The following is a 21,527-nucleotide window of genomic DNA, read 5'->3' as shown; positions in this document are numbered from 1 at the left end:
GTTTCATTTTCACTTGCGCTCACCGCAATAAGCAGAGTTTATCTGTTTTCCAGTAGGACCTCCGGGTAATGGCAGTAAAAAGAAGCTCCCGGTTGCTTATCTGAGCGTCTGCGAGCCAACACAAAGGACAGAGTGCAAGGCTGTATACACGCCGTTTTATCAGCCCGCAAAACTTCTTCGGGAGCTGGTGATAAGCACATCAAGCATTCCTCCGGTTTGCCAATGCCCTCTAGTGGCACCTAAGCATTCACTTTGCATCTCTGTCTGAAGCAGGGTGAAAGATCAGCTTGTTACCCCCTATTGTAAGCACGTTCACTAACGCCATGGATAATTAAGGAATAGTGTGTGTTGGTGTCGTGCTGTCTCATTTGTGCGGTGCACGTATGACTTGCTGCAGAGCAAAGTGTGTAGCATGGTCTGTGGGCTGTGAAACCTGAACTTCTTTCCACCTTCCTATCCCTATGTAGGTTTCTCAGGATGCAAACCCATTTCAAGTGCTGGCATTAATGCAAATGTATCTCCTCTTATGTAAATCAGCAATCAGCTTGATTTCCACTCCCAGGAAGTCAGCAATTATGTGTAAAGTCAAGGTTAAAGCAAAGAGAGCTTTACCATTCCTTTGATTAAGTGCACAGTGAGATGCCCAGCTGTGCAGGAACAGCAGCAGGAACTCAGAGGGTGAGAAGGATGTGGCAGTAGTAGCAAGAAGGAGGATGAGAAGAAAGGTTTTAAGTCTTTATATACATATATGTATATGTATATATAATAATATATATTTTAATTTTAACTTTATATACATAAAGTATATATAAAGACTTAAAACCTTCGTATATACATATATATATTATATATATATATATGTGTGTGTGTATATATACACATATATATATATATTATATATATATATATATGAAACTACTATTATATATATATGAAACTACAAAGTATTTGGCACCCAGGCCATGCAGAAATGGTGTGTGTGCCTTTGAATAGTGGAGTATCTCCATATAACATGGAAAAGAGACCATGGAGCTGGAAATCTGCATTAGCTGGTTTTGCTCATTACTGTGTTAAGATGCCTGTAGTGGTTTAACTATGCTCACAAAAGGTTATGAATTGGCTTAGGGAAATTCATTTCAAAAGAATCACAACCATTTAGGTTGGAAAAGACCGCTAAGGTCATCTAGTCCAACTACCAACACATTAGTCCAACCATCAGCTTATCAAAGTTCTCTGGCTAAGCCCTTTCACTGCACCTGGTGACATCACAGCCACTGTCTTTAAAGCTTCCACGGTTGAAGAACACCATGAGCAGTCTTCCAGGTCATATCAAGTGAAGTGAAATTGACGTCTGCTTCCAGAAGTCTCCACAACCCCACCACAATGACCGGGAAGCAATGCATGCTCTTACCAACCTAAGTCCCTTTTTTTGGCTGATATCCCTTCCTTCAGAGAGCTACCAGGTCTTTCTCACAGAGATCTTGTTCCCTCCATAGAGGGAACCCTTTCCAATCGCTGTAACAAACACTTCAGGTTTTGTGCTGGCATGCTAAGTGGAGAGAAAGAACAAATATGCTATAATCTATACCACTTAGCTGCTGAGAGATTCACCCTTTCCTAGCTTAAATATTCGAATTACAATTTACTCAGGCAACCAAGAGGAAGGAGATATTGAATCATCTTCAGTGAAGTGGTAGCAATTTTCCAAGCATTTAATGCTAGCATATTTGATAAGAAGCTGTTGTCTAAATCTTTGCTTAATGTTACTATGCTCAGAACTTGTTAAACTGATCAAAAACGTTCCCAATGTGGAAAAAAAAAAAAAAAAAAAAAAAAAAAAAAAAGAAACTAAAAACAAACCCACAACCGAAAGAAAGCAAGGACCTGTTCAAGGCGTTGCCCAAGGTTACCCAAACACCTCCACATTGCACAGTTCCCACTGGGCTGTGCAGAAGAAATAACACCTGACGAATTTCGGATCAGGTTAAAACCCAAGCAGGGCTAACCCAGCCAGCACTTCAGGCTGGTAACTGTCGATGCACATGTTGCATTCCCTTCTAAGAAAAGCATCTGTCCACCCAGCTGCCTGCTGCTCCATGTAACACAACCGGATCTTTATCAACTGGGTAATAAGAGCATTAGCCTAAGGGGAGGGTGGTTCAACCTTGGCTGGATGTGCTGGTCCTTTTCTCCTCCCTTCTTCCTGCTGAATGTATTTCTCTCTGCCTGCACCCAAATTGCTGGCTCTCAGTTCCAGGGGTGGCAGAGATCTGGGCTAGGAGGAAAAAAAGAGGAAAATGCTGTGGCTGGCAGAGATCTGGTCACCCTCATAGGAGTGCAAAACATCCCAGACTTTTTCCCAGGTGGAGCAGACCATTATCCAGATGGGTAGTCCACCTGACCATGGCAAGTGGTGGTCCTTGCAGGGGGAAATGCCAAGAGGTGCATTCCATCTTTGCTAGCAGCCTTAACATAGCCCTTAAGATGAACAGGTAGAAGCCTTTGCAATGAGTAACATTGTGACAGATGGCAGCGGAGGGGCAGAATGACAAAATGGCAGCTGACATGGAAGTGTAGATGAAGCAAAAGTGTGAAACTGAATCTCTCCATGAGGAAAAAATGGCACCCATTGACATTCATTGATGTTTGCTGAACGTTTATGGAGACTGTGAGCACAGTGAGGTGGCAGATGATGTTTCAGCAGTGGCAACAACAGCAGTGGGTCATCCCTGCTGGGGCAGATTTGTACGAGCACAGCATGTGGGCTCTTGTCCATTGCTGGCAAAAATGCAGAGCTCATGGTGGTGACTATGTTGAGAAATAGTGTTTTGTCACTGAAAATTTGCTCTATCAGTGTTGCTGTGCTCAGTTGTATTTTCCATGGAAATAGTTTGGAGGCATTACTTTTGGAGCAACCTACATATCTGCACCCTAAAACAATTCCTCTTCTCTCACTGCAGCCTGGGCAAAGTGAAAGGTTGGTTACTTGTGATCTAGAGGAACGTTTCCTTTTTTTTTTCAGGAGCCACCTCTGCTAATATTCATCCAGTCGCATTCCAGACATCCAGTGTAAAGCTCAACCACTCTAAGCACTTACTGACACGCATTAGGCATCTATCTAGGAGCACACAGATTCTTCAGTACAACATAAAAACCCAGAGACTTCTTTCCACGATGAAGCAAAATTTCTTCAGGACAAACAGAGCATCAAAGTATAGGCAGTAAACCACCTTGAACTGCAGTCAAAGATCAGTTGTCAGCATGAGAAATGATTGGTATAATTCCATACACGGCACGGACCTGAATTTTCTCTCCGGATCATTTTTACCCAAGTTTCTATCGAGGAGTTTGTTTTAAAAGTAGGTGCAGGGTTCTATAAGTACTGACATCAGCAGGTCTGGGGCTAGACAAGGTTGAGGGACTCGGCTCAGTGGGCATGGTGGTGATGGGTTGATGGCAGGACTAGAAGATTCCAGTAGTCTTTTCCAGCATTAATGATTCTATGATTGTAGACATAATAAAGTAAAAAAGGAAGAGTTAAGAAAATGAACTGGAAAAGAGAGCAAGGTTCATTCAACCAAGTTTGTAAATCTGCTGCCCATGGGATGGACACGGTAGGACCAGGGTTTTTTCTTGTGCAATTTCACCAGCCCTATTTAACCAACCCTTTGTATTTTCTTGGCAGCCATAGAAGTTCACTGTGATGTTTAGCACTGAAACCTTTTTTAAGCCATTGAACATTTTTTCCCTTTACATCATAGATCATTTTTAGCTCCCAGTTAGTTTTGGCTAGGAGGTCAGAGAGTGGCCTCTTAGCCAAACAGTCTCTTCTCTCATTTTCACCACATTCATCACCCTTGTTAGACCCGGCCAGCTCTCTCATTTTCTATTGCTAATTTATTATTCCAAAGATTCTGTGTGTGCTCTCTATGTACAATTCTGTTGAAGAACATTGTTGTCTGTTTATTCTCCTTTTGGACACCGTGCCATTTAGATTGAGTAATTGTTTGTCCATAATCTGTACTCTACAGCAAAGCAAATGGTATACTCATTTTGCAGCTGAGTGGCTTTGATGTTGGGTTGTGCTGTAATGCCCAAAGGAGAAATAAATTACACTCCAGATGATGAATTACAGCTGTTTTCTGAATTCCTCCACTTCAGACATTGTTTTAGTGTAGAGCTCCGGGGGGACTGTCTGCGTTTTGCTATATGCTTGGTGAATGAGGTGAACCTCTTGGTCATATGTGAATGAAGAGAGGGGAGTAAGAGCACTAGGACTGGGAAGTACTGCTCCATGTAAGAGGACTTGGCAAGGGTGAAAAACCTTGAATTTATGAGTTATGACTGACTGTAGGTGAAGGAAATCAATTAAAAAACCCACAGAAATTGGAGTAAATGGCTGATTAGTTTTTGGTATCACAGAAATACATCAAAGCTCCAATTCAGAAACGTAGCTCGAGATGCTGAAGCCTAGTGCTGCCATCCAAAATGTCAAAATTCTCTGTCTGGAGACTTACTCATTAGAAGTGGCAAATCAATTGAGTGTTTTGCAAAGTGTAAGAATGTGGTTTGGGCATTGTAAAGGTTGCTGCAAAAAGGTGCTGTGCTTGACAGTTAAATGGTAACGCACAGGAAAACCCCCAAGACTGCAGTCTTAATACCCTATCTTGCAAAGCATAGAGAATTGTTTGAGAAGACAGTTGAATCTCTTCCAAAAAGGCTCCATAATCCTGACAAAAGCTGAGCAAGCTGGAGGTTGGGCTACATGATCTCCTGAGGTCCATTCATCCTGAATTGTACTACGAGTTATTTTGATTGAGTGTTCAGAAAAATTGCACTGTCACTCTCTACAGGCAGAGGCCTTGGATTTGACACTGAAAAAACACTGCTCACAACAATGGGAAGAGCAGATGAGTCCATCAGAACGGAGAAAAACACTTCTGTGAGTTATAAACAGTCCATCAGAAAAACTGCTGTTACGAGGCACTCGAAGAGCCGAAGTCCAAGAGGATTTAGACAAATCTCCTATTGCTGCTCTGTGTAGCTGTGTTAAAGTATCTCAGAGTTTGACTGTGACGAGCCTATCTGAAAGGAACAGAGAACAACCAGTCACCTCAATATGAAGTTACCATATTTACCTATAAAAAGCACTAGGAGAAAGGATCGTCATCTTAAAAAATTGTGAAGCAGTTGCCTTCATTTGCCTTTAAATGCAAAACTATAAGCAATAGGAAGTGTAATAATCTCTTTAGGTAGACATTTGACTTACTTTACAACGTGTTGATGGACATACAGGTGATCTCACACATACGACATCCCTTCACTTACAGTTTCAGAGTTCCTACAGTTTTACAGAACGTGTTTTATTCCAGTTCATATACATACATCAATGCAAAGTCAACCACTTAAAGAAAAGATAAATCAGGCACCAAGCGTATAAAATGTTAAGGAAGGAGGAAGTAGCCCTGGAGGAGAAAGGGTTTTGCTATTTACTTTTCTCCCTGTACCACAGCTCTTGCATTGAATCGTGACTGCATAAGTACCTAGTGCTCACATGCTTAGAAAATGCTTCTGCAGTTAATCAAGTACATGTGCTTAGGTGCTGAATGAATTTAAACACCATCAATGGCACGTGCTGCTGAAAGCCTGCCAATTCAAATCCCACTCTGGAAGGCAGATGCTTACATCTCTCCAAGATTCTATCTGAAATGTCAAAATTGATGCTCTTAATCTCACCCCAAAACACTAGCAAAGTGAAGAGCTTTATTCAGTGCTCCCTTTGTGAGACAGTGAATGGGAGGATAGGCTGGTCATAACAGATGTTAACTACGTTGCTTAACACGATGCACAAAGTTACACCTGTACTACAGCACTGACAACAAATTAAATAATGAAGAGCAGTATTCAAAAAAAGAGCAGCTTTTTCTGCAGTCTGGAAGGAACTGCTTGGAGCAACTGGCAAGGACAATTTATAATTAGAGCAGCATACAGCAGTAGGGTATTGGCTTCCGTGCTCTTCAGTTACGGGTGCTTAACGTAACACAAAACTGATGAGTTGGGCAAGTTCCATCAGCTGTGCCAAGGGTAATGTTACCTACACGCCTGAGCTGCTCTAACAGCTTGTTGCTACAGAAAAAAAAAGGGACTTGTTATCACTCCACTCCTGGCAACGTGGTCCTGAGCTGCCTTGAATCAGCTCTGGGAGTTTTCATCTCACGTGGTCAAATGATTTGACTCACTAACCTGGGGGAAAATTGTTGGCATTTTTGCTCTGTTATTTCTCTGTCATTTTAGAAAGTTGAATCAGGCAGGTATGGAATTGGATGGTTTCAGAGCCTGTGCAAAGAAGCAGGTGACACCATGTGGCAATCACCAGATTTATGTCCTAAACACTCAACTTCTGGTATTAGAAAATCAATCTCTTTCAGTTCCTCCCCACTGAAGCTGTTCCATCCTGTATAAATAACATATTAACTAGAGTAGGAATGAAAACCTGATTTGTGCTCTGTGTAGAACCTGGCTCTAGAACCTTGACTACAGTGTCAACATCTATTTTCCTTCCCAGCATATTTCTCATATATATGAAAATGCACACACAAGAATAGATCTTTCACTCCATGTTTGTTCATGAGAAAGATGATGCAGCTTACATGCCTACTTCCAAATATGTGTGCACGACTGAGAATCCCTGTGAAATAACAAACCACCATTGAAGTATCATGGCTCTTCCTAGTGGATAGTATAGATCGTTCTCCCCATCTCCCATCTCAGTCCTTTCCATTCTTAAGTCCACTTCAATGAATGCTTCTGTTAAAGTGCTTCACTACTCCAGCACAATATGCTGACACTGATGGGGTAAGTGCAGCTATGCGTTTCATCACTACTTTTTATCGAGGGATAATTCTCAGTATATAAAATTCATCCCTTTTCACTCTGGCACTCCAGGACTGTTGGACTTTAAAACATGCCAGGGATGGTGCTGCCTGCAAGCAGATGAAATGTACTGAAAGGACTATGGTTGCATAAAAATTCCTGCATAGATAGACATATAAACCCTCACTTGCTCCATCTCCTGGCATTATGGACACAAAACACCATGATCTCTGATCTCTGGCATTGAGACCTCCATACAAACACCATGGAGAGCCTCTTGACTGGGAGATAGTTAGAAATGGAGTTTAATCAGACTGCTGATGAGATGCAGGGAATGGCTAGACAAGCATATTAATCACAGCCTGTTTACAGGCAAGTGACCACTTTTAACTCCTTACACCTCTATTTTCCCATGCTTTTTCCTCCCCAAACCAACTTGATCCTTTCCTTTCTCCACCTGCAGCAGTAGCAGGACTCTAAACTGAACCAGTTTGTTTTGACCATACCAAAACCTGCTTTCACTGCCAGGAGAACAGGAGCAGACAAGAGTGCTTTTCCTTGCTGGAGAACACTTGGACATAAGGATTGAACATCCTGGTATCTATCAGCTGTCCTGGGCCTGATCCTTTCAGCAGCTATCCACCAATGCATTACACAATCTGTCTTCCTAGAGAGGTCACTACAACCAAGTGAGATAGAGGCAAAATAATCACATTCATCTTCAACAATGAAGATAAAGGAACTGCATCCTCAACACGGAAGGAACTACAAGCCAGTCAGCCTAAAATCGGCCATTAAGAAGGCTATGGTGCAAATTTTGAGTCATGAAGGCCAAGAAGATCATCCAGTATGGATTTACCAAAGGCAATTGCACCACAGTCAACCCAGTGCCTTCCACAGTGAGTTGTCTGGGACGAGGGCAGAGGATGTTTAGCCTCTGGTATGGAATAACCACATGTAACTGTGCATGCTGAGGGGACTCTAGAAAAGGATCACGATGAACAACAAATTGCACAGTGAACCCTTGCAGCAAACAAAGCCTACCACAATGTAAGCTGCATTAGCAGGTGTGTAGCTAGCAGATTGTAGGAAGAAATTTTCCTCACTATTCAGCATCTGCAAGATTGTATCCTTGGAGTAGTTGTCCAGTTGGCAGATTGTGTGTAGCTAGCAGACTGTAGGAAGAAATTTTCCTCACTATTCAGCATCTGTAAGACTGTATCCTTGGAGTACTTGTCCAGTTGGGTGTCCCCCAGTGAAAGAAAGACACTCAGATACTGGAACAAGCCCAGTAAAGGGCCACCACATGACTAGGGGAGCACAACCTAGAGAGTTAACCAGTTTGCCTTTTAATATAAAGCCTCACTTTATGAGCAGAGCACTTCCTCAGGCTCCATTGGAAGTTACTTAGTCACCTAAACATACACTTACACAGCCATTTTAATGCCCCCAAACACCTGATACATCCTCATTGGGCTGACATAGGACTTACAGGAGACTCATTCACTTCTGAAGCTTTAAGGTAACTTATACCAAACGCTATTCAAGTTATTTCAACATACTCAAGCCTGCACTACTGCCTGCCTGCTACCAACTCAGTTAGCCTGCCGGGCTCCTTCCTCACTGAATGCAGCTTAAATGCCAGAATATTTCCAAAATCTCTATTTGTATAGGAAATACCTTGGCCTGACAACCTGAGTAATTTTGATAGCACTGGCATGCTGGTACAGTAACTGAGCAAACAAAGAATTTGCTTAGTCTCTGCAAGTCTCAGTAATAAGACAAGTAAGCCTATTAAATAAGAGATGCTGTACTGCTGCATTGAATTGAGTTGCTTTGGAAGCACCCAAAAGTTATTTGTCAGTGAACATCAATATATTATTTATATTCAATGCCACCAATATAATGTTTATATTCAATTTATATTCAAAGTCTCCCTTGTGAGTAGAGCTTGAAGCAACAAAATCAACAGAGCTGGCAACAGCTGAACTTTGGCCTCTTCATAGAGAGAAATACACTTATCATCATAGAGTCATAGGATCACAGAATCATAGAATGGCCTGGGTTGAAAAGGACCACAGTGCTCATCTAGTTCCAACCCCCTGCTATGTGCAGGGTCACCAACCAGCAGACCAGGCTGCCCAGAGCCACATCCAGCCTGGCTTTGAATGCCTGCAGGGATGGGGCATCCACAGCCTCCTTGGGCAACCTGTGCCAGTGCTAAACCTCTCCTGTCTTAGTTTAAAACCATTCCCCCTTGTTCTATCATTTCTTATATATGCTTCTCCAGGATTGCAAGACTCTATTGATGATCATTTGAAGTTTTTATGTATGGTGTATATATGAAAACCCTTCCTTACATCGTCCTGGAGACAACTATATGTTCACAGTCCTTGTTCATGAGCATCCTGTCCTTGTCCTCAAAGAGGACATATCTGTACAAGCAGATATGACTGAAGATCTGGACAAATTTATTGTTTGCCACTGAAGTGGGTAATCTTATCAGATACACAATTTCTGATGAACTCTACAGAAAACAAGTATGCAAGAAGCCAAAGAAATGTATTCACACCATGCAATTCTTCTGCCATATTGCACAACTACTTATACAACGGGGGAAAAACCCTCTGTTGTAAGGGAACCGCCTAGAAGTGCCTGTTTTTCTCAACTAATTGAAAAAGAAAAAGAAACCTGTGACTAATCAGTTAGCTTCATACAATCTATGTGCTCATCTAACCACATTTGAGAATGGTCAGCGCACGTTTCACCTATTGACTCTCGTTTACATTGGAACCTTTAGAAAAGACCCATCCTGAGAGCGAGTTATAATTGCCAAGCACACAAAGGGCTTTGAAAAATAAGCATTTGAAGTTTACAGTGCTCTGCAGAATCTGTCGGTCGCATGTCACGTTGTTTTAGTTCCATTATGCTGGAAGATAAATTGCATTTCCTTCACAAGGAAAGGAAAGACCACACGCAGGTTTTTCTAAGGCTGTCATTTTTCTAATTCTAAAATGCCATAACACCGAAACGCCATAACAGTGAAATGCCACATTTCAAGTGATTTCAAACTTTGTAAGAGTCAAAATGTATTTCTAAATGGCTTGCTAATTTTCATGTCCGCAGCCTGACATTCCACCTCACAAAATTAGCTGTATTTTTATCGTGTATTGACTTTATTATAAAAGGAAAATCCACTGCTGACAAAGTGTTATGGAGAATACCTCAAGTGTTACTCTTGGCCGTTTCCTGATTTAAGTTCTTTACTATGAGACTGGTGAGGTGCTGGAACAGCTGCCCAGAAAGGCTGTGGATGCCCCATACCTGGAGGTGTTCAAGGCCAGGTTGGATGGGGCCCTGGGCAGCCTGCCTAGTATTAGATGTGGAGGTTGGTGGCCCTGCCCTCAACAGGGGGTTGGAGCTTCATGATCCTTGAGGTCTCTTCCAACCCAAGCCATTCTATGATTCTATGATTGATAATACAACCCTACTTTCACTATCTAATAAACAATTAACAGAATGACATCTAGAGAGTGAGATTTCAGAACACATTCGCTAAGAAATTTGACAACCATTCTCACCCACCAGTTACAGACCAGCACATTCAAGTACAGCTGGGTTCCCTTTTTACCATGCCCTGGATATGATCAGACAGCCCTCCCTGCATATCATCATAAACCCTTCTAAATGGAAGGAGGAAGACTGCCCAGAAAGCCTTTCAGTACCAGTCTACTTGCTTCTGTCATATAATTACATCAAAGTAGCTCCAAAATGACAACCAAATCCAAGCAGACCTGCAAGAAGAGTTTTATCCCCTAACAAGGACTTACTTTCCCACTGCAGAAAAAAATTCAAACATTCTTACTTATCAGAAAAAGAGGAAGAGGTTCGGAGTAGTGTAGACATATCCACTAAAAAAAAACATTTCTACCCATTAGCTATCAAAAATATTTGTGTAATATATTCCTTTCCCTTTTCTTTTTTCTTTCATTTCCCAGCTCTCAAACAGTTTCACAATCTATTATATTAGCAGCTATTAAAATAAAATTGTCCTAATGCATTAAATGTTGAAAAGTCATATAGATAGAAAGTAAAATGAAACGAGTCTCCTAATTAGCACAAACAATACTCCCCTCAGCACTCTCCCAGCCCTTGGATGGTTTTAGCTCAGAAAATATCTTTTGCTGCAGTTGTTTCTGTCTACATATTGGCTTTCCCCGGATTTTTCTTTGGTGAACTCGTCCAGTGCTTCCTTGGGGCCAAGTGAACTCTTGGCATCACAGCCTCCTGTGGTAGGGAGCTGCGGAACTCAATGAGCTGTTACATGAAAAATCACCTCCTTCTGCTTACTTTGAACCTGTGCTCTCACAATTTCAACAGTTCCCTTGTTAGAAAAGGGAACAAGAGCAAACACTCAGCTCCCAACTACTTCCCCTGTACCACAAACGACTTTGTAGCACATGCTCTCTCTCTCTCTTCAATTGCTTCTCACCCAAATGAAGAAGTGCTGGCTTGCTTCATCATTCCCTATGTGTGATACCTTCAACTATTATTAATGCTCTCTTTCAATCTTTTCAGTTCTTACTGGTTGTTTTTGGTTTTTCTTTAGGAAAAGACAAGGGAAAATGGAATTCATATGGTAATTCACCAATGTCTTCCTTGCTATTCCTTTTTGCTTTTACAGCAGTTCCCAGTGGATGTGCTTTTCGGTTACTACCAATAGCTGAAATGCCTCTTTGTAAACCTCAGCTCTCACAGCAGGCTGCTGCTGAACAGCTCAGAGCCCACATTTTCACACGTGCAGTCAGTCAGAGCTTTTCCTGACAAATATCCTTTTGTGTTTACTTACACTTCGTTGTATCTATGCTTTTATTGCCCACCTAATCTTTCATGAACCTTTTACAGTTCTGGAATTGCTCCTTACTTTTACTGCTCTGAATAATTCCATTGGTGTATTTTGTCATTTCACTGCTTATCCCTTTTGCCAGCTTCTAGTAGATCTACTATTTATTACAGCCAATAGGTGTGCTAACTCATTTCTGAATTCCTTTGAAGAGCTTGTGCAATTGCCACCTGTTCCTTCAAAACCATAAGTTTGGAAGTCTCCTTGGCATTCACCTTAAGTGAAGGCAGATCCTCTGACAGGTTTCCCACAAAAAAAATGTTTTGGGGTGGGATCCTCCTCACTATCTTCCACAGTAAACATCAAAGCAAATAATTTCATTGGGCTTTTAGGCTGTGGTCTTATATATTCTAAGTAGTCCTTTTGTAACGGGGTCAGTCTCTGGCATTTTCTTTTGGTGTTTGAAGAGAGAATGAAGAAACTCTTCCATTATTGAGGAATTACTGATGCAGAATCAGAGTTCATCCTAAGACAAATGGAGTGGAAGATAAGAAATTTAAGGAAGAAGGGAAATATCAGCAATTCTTAGTGATTACCAAGGCTCTGTATGCCTTAGATGGCTGCAGCCAGACGGTTGTTGTCAATGGCTTTGTGGCCAGTGATGAGTGGTGTCCACCAGGAGTCCGTCTTAGGATCGTTGCTCTTCCATTGCAATGACAGGCAGTGGCACTGAGTGCACCCTCAGCAGTTTGCTGATGACACCAAGCTGAGTGGTGCCGTTGACACAACAGAAAGAAGGAATGTGATCCAGAGGGACCTGTGCAGGCTTGAAAAGTGGGCTCATGTGAACCTAATGAGGTTGAACAAGGCCAAGGGCAAGGTGCTGCACTTGGGTCGGGGCAATCCCAGCTGTACGGACTGGGAGAAAAACTCACCGAGAGCAGCCCTGTGCAGAAGGACTTGGGGTCCTGATGGACGAAAAGCTGCACACCAACAGCGGTGTGAGCCTGCAGCCCGGGAGGCCGACAGCAACCTGGGCTGCATCAGCAGAGGGGCGGCAGCGGGGACAGGGAGTGGACTGTATAAATATTCTGATTCTGTGACTGCCTCGTGGGGCCATGAAGCGATGCTGGGGGAGGGATTGGAGCTGTGGGAGCGCGTCCAGGGGAGGGCATGGGGATGCTCAGAGGGCACGGGGATGCTCAGAGGGCTGCAGAGCTCCTGCCGTGCCGGAAGGCTCGAGGAGCTGGGGGTGGTCAGTCTGCGGAAGGCTCCGGGGAGACCTCACTGCGGCTTGCCAGTACTCAAGCTTACAGACAGGAGGGGGAGCGACTTTTTACACGGTCTGATAGCGACAGGACAAAAGGGAACGGTTTAAAGTGAAAGACGGGAGATTCAAATTAGACGTCGGGGAATTTTTTCACTGAGAGGGCGGTGAGACACTGCCACGGACCGCCCAGAGGAGTACGGACAACCTTGTTCCAACCCGCGCAGCCGCACACGCGGCTCAGCCGCCCCTCATGGCGGGGCGGGGCGGCAATGACGGCGGGCGGGAGCGGAGGCGTTGCTAGGGGCGGTGCTTCCCGCATCTCCCTGCTCGGCGCTCCGCTGCTCAGGTCTGCGGGGCCGTTCGTCGAGTTCGGGCGGCGGGGAGATGCTGCTCGGCGCCGCCGCTTGAGCCGCGCTGCCAGGCATGGGGTTGGGCTCGAGCTCCGAGCTCCCGGACGGCGGCGCCGAGGGCTTCCACGTACACGGGGTGAGGCGGCGCGGGGCGGTGGGGGTTGTGGCGCCGCGCTGCCTCAGGCGGGCCGGGCCCGCGCTGCCTCAGGGGGGAGGAACTCGTGTGTGAAAAATGGTGGTGCTGCACCTGGGGAATGTGTGTGTGTGTGTGTGTGTGTGTGTGTGTGTGTGGAGGAAAAGCCCCAAGGGGCGATTGGAAGCGAATACATAAATATCTGAGTTCACGGTTGTGGACTGCTTCCAGTGTCTGTTGCTTGCTGTCTCGTTTCTGGTTCAGTAGAAGGTAAATATTGACTCAGGTGTAATAATTAACACCGTGTCTCTTAACGTGATTGCAGATCCATGTACAATTAAAATGTATACATATATGTGCTTCAGGTTCAGGAGAACTCCCCTGCTCAGCAAGGAGGGCTGGAGCCTTTCTTTGACTTCATCGTTGCGATAGGACACACCAGGCTGGTGAGTCCTTCTAAGACTTTATTTTCTTTTTTCTCTTCATTTTTTTTCCTGAAGTATCATTACTGTGAGGGGTAGAAGGCAAAGCTGTCAGAATAGAGAATGGCTTGTGGGGCGTTGCACGTGGCATTAAAAAGGTAAGCCAAAGCCTGAAGAGCCTTACTGATGCCTTTGGTCAGCCTGGCTTCTTTGCAGGTTAACTCTGTGCTTGTGGTGTTATTCGTGGGTGTTTTCTGCCACCAGGTGAATATTGAGCTGGTGAGTCAGTGGTGAGAGCTCAGCATTTGTTTAAGCAAAGTTGTTTGAACATTTGATAAAATAGGGGAAAGAATCACTGACAGGAAGAAAAGTGCCACGTGGCCTGTTTGCTTATGGTTTAGGGCTGGTCACAGTTCCTGAACGGTGAGTTAATGAGGAAGAATTAAGTGCGTTTTAATGCATTGTTTTGGTTTGGAAGATTCACATCTTTGGCCCAAGGACCAGTACTGATCAGCCAGGAAGTGCTGCCACTTACTGATGCAAACATGTAGTTAAGATCTAACATTCCTGACTTACCAGAGGTTAAAAGAAAAGGAAAGTAAGCAATTAAACTGAATGAGAGTAGTTACTCTTTTAGAAGGACATGAGCTGAGAGCGCACACTGCTTCTGAATAAAAGAAAACTGTACTGCTGGACTGATTGTAAAACATGAAGTCTAATGACTGCTTTGGTTCCTTGTATTCAAATTCTGCCACAAGCGTGACATCTGTGTTACGAGAGCAACTAGAAATAGCATTAACCATATACATGTATCGCTCTACAGAATAAAGAAAACAATATGTTGAAAGATCTGCTGAAGGCAAATGCTGAAAAAGCAGTGAAACTGGAGGTGTATAACATCAAAACAATGAAGATAAGAGAGGTGGAGGTGGTCCCCAGTAACATGTGGGGAGGACAAGGTCTTCTCGGAGCCAGCGTGAGGTTCTGCAGTTTCCAGGGGGCCAATGAACACGTGTGGCATGTTTTGGTGAGTCAGAATTCCTTGCTTATCCAAAATAGTTGTTGCTGAGCTAAGAACAGAATGTAGACTTCCATTTCGAAGCTTCCTCCAAGACAGCAATATACTATTTTATTGGTGGAATATATTCTCTCTAGGAGGTAAACATCAAAAAGGTGTTCTATAGAGTCACAGAATGGTTTGGGTTGAAAGGGAGCCCAAGGATCATCAAGTTCCAACCCTCTTCCACAGGCAGGGCCACCAACCTCCAGTTTTACTGATCAGATTTGAAGCTTTTCATCTAGTGTGTGTGTGTGTGTGTGTGTGTGTGTTTTTTGTTAGATGAGGTATGCCATTTAGAAGGATTGCTAATTCATAGTCTGAGGTATTTCAGGAATGTTTTCATAAGGATTTACAGATCCTTATGCGTGAGAATGTTGCTGTATATGTAGAATGCAGTTGTGGGTGACTGTCTCTTGGTGGCCTGCTGGTGTTCCTATAACCTGGCTTTAAAGTATATGTATTTTTAAGAGTAGTATGTAGAAGTGCAGTGCTGAAATCACGAAGAGGAGGGGAACACAGTCTTGAAAGCTTGAGCTATTTGAACAGAGACAAGTTGTTGTCTGTTAGCGTTGCCTGCCACTAAGAATAAAACGCATCCCCAGCCCAACCAGACCGTGCAGACTGCATGATGGGCAGAAGGGTGTTTTGTCTTGTTGAAGAAACAATAGCAAAGCAAAAAATAAAAATAAAAAGCAATGATTCTGGCTCAGTTGGTGCTTTTGTTTTTTCAACTTCACTGAAATAATACTCGTGTAGAAAAAGCACCAAAAAATTGTTTTAAAACCAAGAGGGAGAGCTGAAAATGTAGAACAGCTTAGGAAAGACTGAGCTGGTCTGTTCTTATGTCTGTGATTCTTGAAGTAAATGCAACCTCTTATCAACTTCAAAACATCTCATTTCCAAATTGGTCCTTCTGTATTTGGCATGTCTTACACAGTGTTGCTCCTACTATAAACTGCTTGAAGACTTCTGTGTTGTCCTGTAAACCGGATGTTCTTTTCTCCTGATGTCTTTTGAGTTAGCTTTTAGTAATTTCATCTTCTGAGAGAGCAGGTGACAGCTGCCATTCTTTCACAGGATGTTGAACCTGCATCTCCTGCTGCTGTAGGTGGATTGCAGCCATACTCTGACTACATTGTTGGATCCGATCAGATTCTGCAGGAGGTAGGGTTGGTGTTCCTTCACATAACATCTTCATGCCTGCTGTGTTTATGTGTTAGGGTTTATAACCCTAATTGCATGCACACAGAACATAGGGGGGTGGTTGTTTTGGATTTTGTGAGGTTAACGTTTGAGGTGCTTAATGGCTGAGCTCAACTTTACCAGTATTTACTCATTTATCTATCTATTTAAACCTGGTAAAGGAGGGGAAAAAAAAAAAGTGTACATTAATGAGTTTTAGTCTATCTTTGAGTTTTTAATATCTCACGTTGAAGTAAATGCCTCAAATACCCATTTGTTTCTAGTTCCTCATCTCGTGCATTTAATAACTGCTGTTACTTCTTCTCTTAGTCAGAAGATTTCTTCTCGCTGGTTGAGTCCCATGAGGGAAAGCCGCTGAAGCTGATGGTTTATAACACTGAAGCAGACTCCATTCGAGAGGTAGTTGTGACTCCCAATGGAGCTTGGGGTGGAGAAGGAAGGTACTGATCTGCGGACAGCCACTGGGTGATGACAGCTTATGCACTCACTGTAAATGAGCTCTTGTTAAGAATACTGTCATTGATTACAGCTCGTTGTTTTCGCTTTAAGGCTTGTTTCCTTCTCGCGTGAAACTGTTCATCATTAAAGAAAAGAAATAGCTGGGAGGTATTAGGCATGTTCTGGATCTAATCCTATTTGAGTTGATACTGATGGTAAAACTTATACTGACTTCCTTGCTAGCAGATGCGCGAGCTACACTTTCACACTTGAGCATTTGGTGAAGCAAGAATGAAATGCAAATCAGGTCAGATCGTATATTTCATGAAGATATAGAAAATAGTTAACCAAGAGCTGAGCTACGTCTATCTAAATATCATTTGCCTTGTGCTCTGTTAGTAGCAGAAAGGATTCTTGCAGGTAGGTATTTCCTGCTCCCGTTTAAGGACTCGAACTCTTTTCGTTTTAGAAGTCAGAATTTAAAAGGCTTACCAGCTTTGTTAAGGACTTTTTCCAAATCTTGTTTTACTTCTGTTGTGCAGTTTGGGGTGTGGTATTGGATATGGCTATTTGCACAGGATTCCAACACAGTCAATAGCATCAAAGAAAAAGCCAGAAAGCAAACCACCTTCGCCCTTACCAGAAGCTGGAACTCCTGTACCATCCACTAATGGTTACACAGAGGTATGTAGGAAGTAAGATCACACATCCTATGGGATTTCATTTTCATTTAATTTTCTGCTTGTTTTAAGATTCAGAATGCAGTATTTTTGAGCACAGCAGAAGTAAGAGTTGATGACGCCAAGCAGATGGCAGAAATGATGGCTTGGGAGAGAAATAGACTTTATTGCCTCAAAATTCCATCTGGTATCTTTCTGTATTCATCACTGTAGTTGGGTATTTGGGTGCAATAATGAATATTCCTCCAGTTATTCTTTCATTGGTATTGGCTGAAATGCATTTTTGTCAGATCCTTGCTGCTTGTTCTGAGGATGTGATAACTGTCTGGATCAGTGAGAAGATGGCTTAGGATATCCTTGTGACTAGGAAATAAAATATACCTACAAGAGTTAAGTGTCAGCTGTTCAAAGAACACGTTGGCTTTGAAAGAATATGTTTTAACCAGTCATAAACAGTGACTTGATTATTAGTTTCAGCATTAAGTTCTCTCTGAATAGATGGACTTAGAGACCAAGGCAGAACACTGTCTCATGGGAAGACTGATTTCAGTTGACACTTGCAGCATGAAAAGATGTGTTTTACTCTGTCATTCCAGGCTGCATTATTAGCACCTACTTCTCAAAGTGACAACTCTGAAGTACTTATGAACCTGGATCAATCCACAGGCCAAGAAATGAGTGGGTATTCACCAGAAAGCTCACTTTCTCCTCCTCCCCCTCTCCAGAGGGTTATGGATCCAGGTATGTTTTCTTTCATGCTTTTTCCAACCTACTCCCTTTCAAAAGAAAGAGGACATTTAAATAAACCAAAAAACTCTAAACAAGTTTGAGAATTAAATACAAGACCATGAGCAGTGGTGTGTAGAGCTGAATAAATTTCAGTCTGCACGTAGCATGTCTCTTTTGAAGCTGAAGTTTTCTGTTAATCTGAAAGTGTCACAACATTTTCTTTCTTCAGGGTTTCTTGACATGTCTGGTATTTCACTTCCTGAGCTCACTGACTTAACAAACGTGTCCAGCATTTCTTCCTCCGCCTCCTTCAGCATGCCAGCAGCAGGCTCTTTTGTAGGCACTGAAAAGCTCATGTCAAACAGTGACCCTTCTGCTTATTTTGGTAAGTGTACTTTGGGTTTCCAGACCTCGGAGCTCAGAGACCTCAGAGCTGAGTAAACACAGCTCATGTATTTGGTAGCTGTGAATCTGTGTGCTGTGCCCATCAGAGGCTTGCCATTCAATCTGATTTTTTGGGCACCATAACCAGAGGCACTGACAGGAATTGGTGTGTGTTTGGTTCTTTGCTTTATGACATACTTCTCGATTTCCCAGAGAACACCACAGCTTTGAGCCCTGAAGATATAATGAAGAGTCCTGAAGGCTCTGCCAGGCAGCCAGAGTTGGACCACCTTCTGCCTGCAGCATCATCTTTACCTTCTTTTACTCTTCCTAATGAAATTTCTTCAAAAACAGCGCTAGAAACTGATCCCCAAAACCAAGAAACAGTACTCATGAACAGTTTTGAGAGCTCTCAGCCCACTGCTCAGGTGAAACCTGATGATGAAGCAGTACCTGAACAGAAAGGCGATGAAGCTCCACAAAGGCATGAGTGAAATGGATGCTTCTTCTTTTTACAGATGAAAGTATGCTGTAAAATTATTTTGAAATATTTTTATGATGTTGAAAGAATTACATCTGTTCTATTTTGTTAGTGTAGACAACACTATAAAAAAACATATCCAGGTGAACTACATATTGTACTGTCTTCTGCAACCACTGTTCAGCAGATTGGTCTGCATTCAAACTTTGAATGCCATCCAGAGTCACCAAGTGGAAGGCAAAATTAATGTGGAAACTAGTTGGAGAATGGTCTTGAATGCAATCAAATGTCTGAGTTTCCTTAGTGACAAAGGAATAGCTTTTCCTCTGCTTTTCTATTTGCTGTTTTCCTACCGATCATTAAGACACGGGGGTACGTCATGGTGCAGCAGCATTTATTGCTTTTTGTAGCTTTATTTTTTTTATCTTGTTTGCACTTGTTTTCAAATAGCTTCTGAAGGCGTGGTAGGTGAATAGTAAATCTGAAACGAACACTGAACAACGTGAGGGTGTTTTTTATACCTCTCAGGGCAGTGATTTATCACTAAATTTTACTATTTCTGATTGGGAATACCCTCAGTGTCGTTGGTACAGTTAAGGTGGTGAAAATCCTCAACGAATGAAGGGAACTGGGTACCTGTGGGTCAAAATGTTCTTTGTATTCCATAGTCATTGTTAGTTTTAAACACAGTTCTGATGTAAAACAAGGCAGCCCTGCCTGTAGCAGAGGGGGTTGGAGCTTAATGGTCCTTTCCAGCCCAAGCAGTTCTATGATTCTATGATCTGATTCTATGAAGTCGGGAGGGGGTCAGAATGCTTTCTTCCTGCTTAGAAGACAAATAGATTACACCTTAAGTAGAGGTTGCAGAATTAAAAGACTTGAAATCCCATCTGCTGGATGGCCTGCTAACTGATCTTTCTACTGCTGCTAAAATAAATTTCTTCTTTTATTCCTTTAATTGACTGCTAGAGGAGTAAACATCCAAACAAACACTAAAGGTTTATAATAATGTAATTTAAGCTAGAGGTAATTTCCTAAGCCTCGTAAGTGAAGACATGCAGGTGATCTGTTATTTCTTACTGTTTGTTTAGGACTGCTTCCAGCATTGCACCTTTACCAATGTTGTTTTTAAGCTTATAGCAATACATTTAGGTGATGCTGTACCCTAAGCACATTTTCAAACCTTCAGTGGAGGAAGTGTCAAAACTGAATTGGAAATGCTATAGGAATAAAGAGCTTGATGCTTACAGCAGCCTGTGTCCAGCCTGCTTCATTGTAAGTGGATCTTGGGACTGGGAGGAGTTGGTGTGAAGATTTGAGCCCAAGGAACGTTTGTCTGATAGAGCAGTTTAGGAAAGCCTAGTATGTTCTATTCTTCTAATAGAAGGTTAAGCTTCATTTAGCACGAATTCTCAATTCCTGATCCCCTGCCAGGTTGGAGATTAAGTCTCAAGATGCTTGAATCTACCTACAGTATAAGAGTAGAGATCATAATGTCCAAGCAGGCACTGGTGGGTTTGAGTTGGGTGCTTCAGCTGCTGCAGGGTTCTGAATTTCATCTCAGCTGGTAGCAGGGATTACTGCAGGAACTTCACATCCTCTGCCTTCCACTGTTTTCAAGTGAGCGCAGCTGCAAGTTGCTAATTTCATTTAATTAATGGTACTAACCTGTTATTCCTGGCTGCCACCATTCAAACATCCTTTTCCCTTCAGAGAAGCACTAATTTGCCTTGGCTCAAGGTCAGGGCAATTAGCCTGGTCACTCCTCTCCTACAGAATATAAACAACTGAACTAATAAATCCCAAATCACATTTTTTTCCCTACCACCTTTTCTGGCCATGAGTTAGAATTTAAGGCTTTGACTTCATTTTTGAGTAGGGTTGTTTTTTTTTTTATATATATATATAACTTTTAGTCTTCCTGAATTTTACACTAAATCTTTCACGTAGTTGTCCTAAAATGATACATTTCAACTGTAACTACTGCCTACGACTGCTGGTTTCAGCACTACCCTGACTGAAGGGAAAACATCACTTGCCCCAGTCAATCTTTTTCCTCATAACAGGCTCTGTCTCTCAAAACTTGATTTACAAAGCCTTTCCAATTTGAGCATAGAATTCAAGAAGCTCCTACAACTCAATGGCCTTTCCTATGATTTTGACCATCTCGATCTCTTGCTCTGTTTGTAATGCACCATTGGGATGTGTCTCAAGCTGACTTTGAAAAAGCTGGGTGGTGCATCTTATGTTCTTTCCTTCAGGACTTCCAGGAAGCAATTTCAAAAAAACAAGATGAAAATTAAAAGATGAGCAAAAGCGATTCCTCCTATCTGCTGTTCCCTCTGAGAACTCTGGAAATGCATTTGGCCTCTACCTTACTGCTCTCTCCTCTCAGAGCATCACAACTGATAGCACCCACAGGAAATATTGAGCATTCCATTTCTGCACTTTCAGCATCAGAAAACACAATGGTGTTTTCCCATTTGCCACTTAGAGCACTAATGTTTCTACATCCAGAAAACTCACTTGAGCTACCTGTGTTCTACACTGCTGCTAGCACACAGTATTCTCACAGCATGAAAATAAGCACTGCCTGCAAAAGCAGCATTAGTTGTGCACATTCTTCATCTCAACAGCATCTCCAAGTTCGCATTTGAAGGC

At 42.6% G+C, this 21,527-nt stretch overlaps 1 protein-coding gene across 1 annotated transcript; it reads left to right on the top strand.

The window, feature by feature from the left end:
- Nucleotides 1–13,409: 13,409 nt before the first annotated feature.
- On the top strand, nt 13,410–18,879 carry GORASP1 (golgi reassembly stacking protein 1; the record flags this gene model as incomplete). The annotated part of the gene is made up of 9 exons (XM_079538719.1): nt 13,410–13,472; nt 13,835–13,915; nt 14,715–14,918; nt 16,029–16,115; nt 16,464–16,594; nt 17,135–17,276; nt 17,869–18,013; nt 18,231–18,386; nt 18,599–18,879. 9 exons carry the CDS (start codon nt 13,410–13,412, stop codon nt 18,877–18,879), a joined length of 1,290 nt encoding a protein of 429 aa, XP_079394845.1.
- Nucleotides 18,880–21,527: the final 2,648 nt, after the last annotated feature.

The sequence above is a fragment of the Tetrao urogallus genome (assembly GCF_951394365.1).
Source record: "Tetrao urogallus genome assembly, chromosome: 7".
NCBI lineage: Eukaryota > Metazoa > Chordata > Aves > Galliformes > Phasianidae > Tetrao > Tetrao urogallus.
This window is presented reverse-complemented; position numbering and strand designations above follow the sequence as displayed.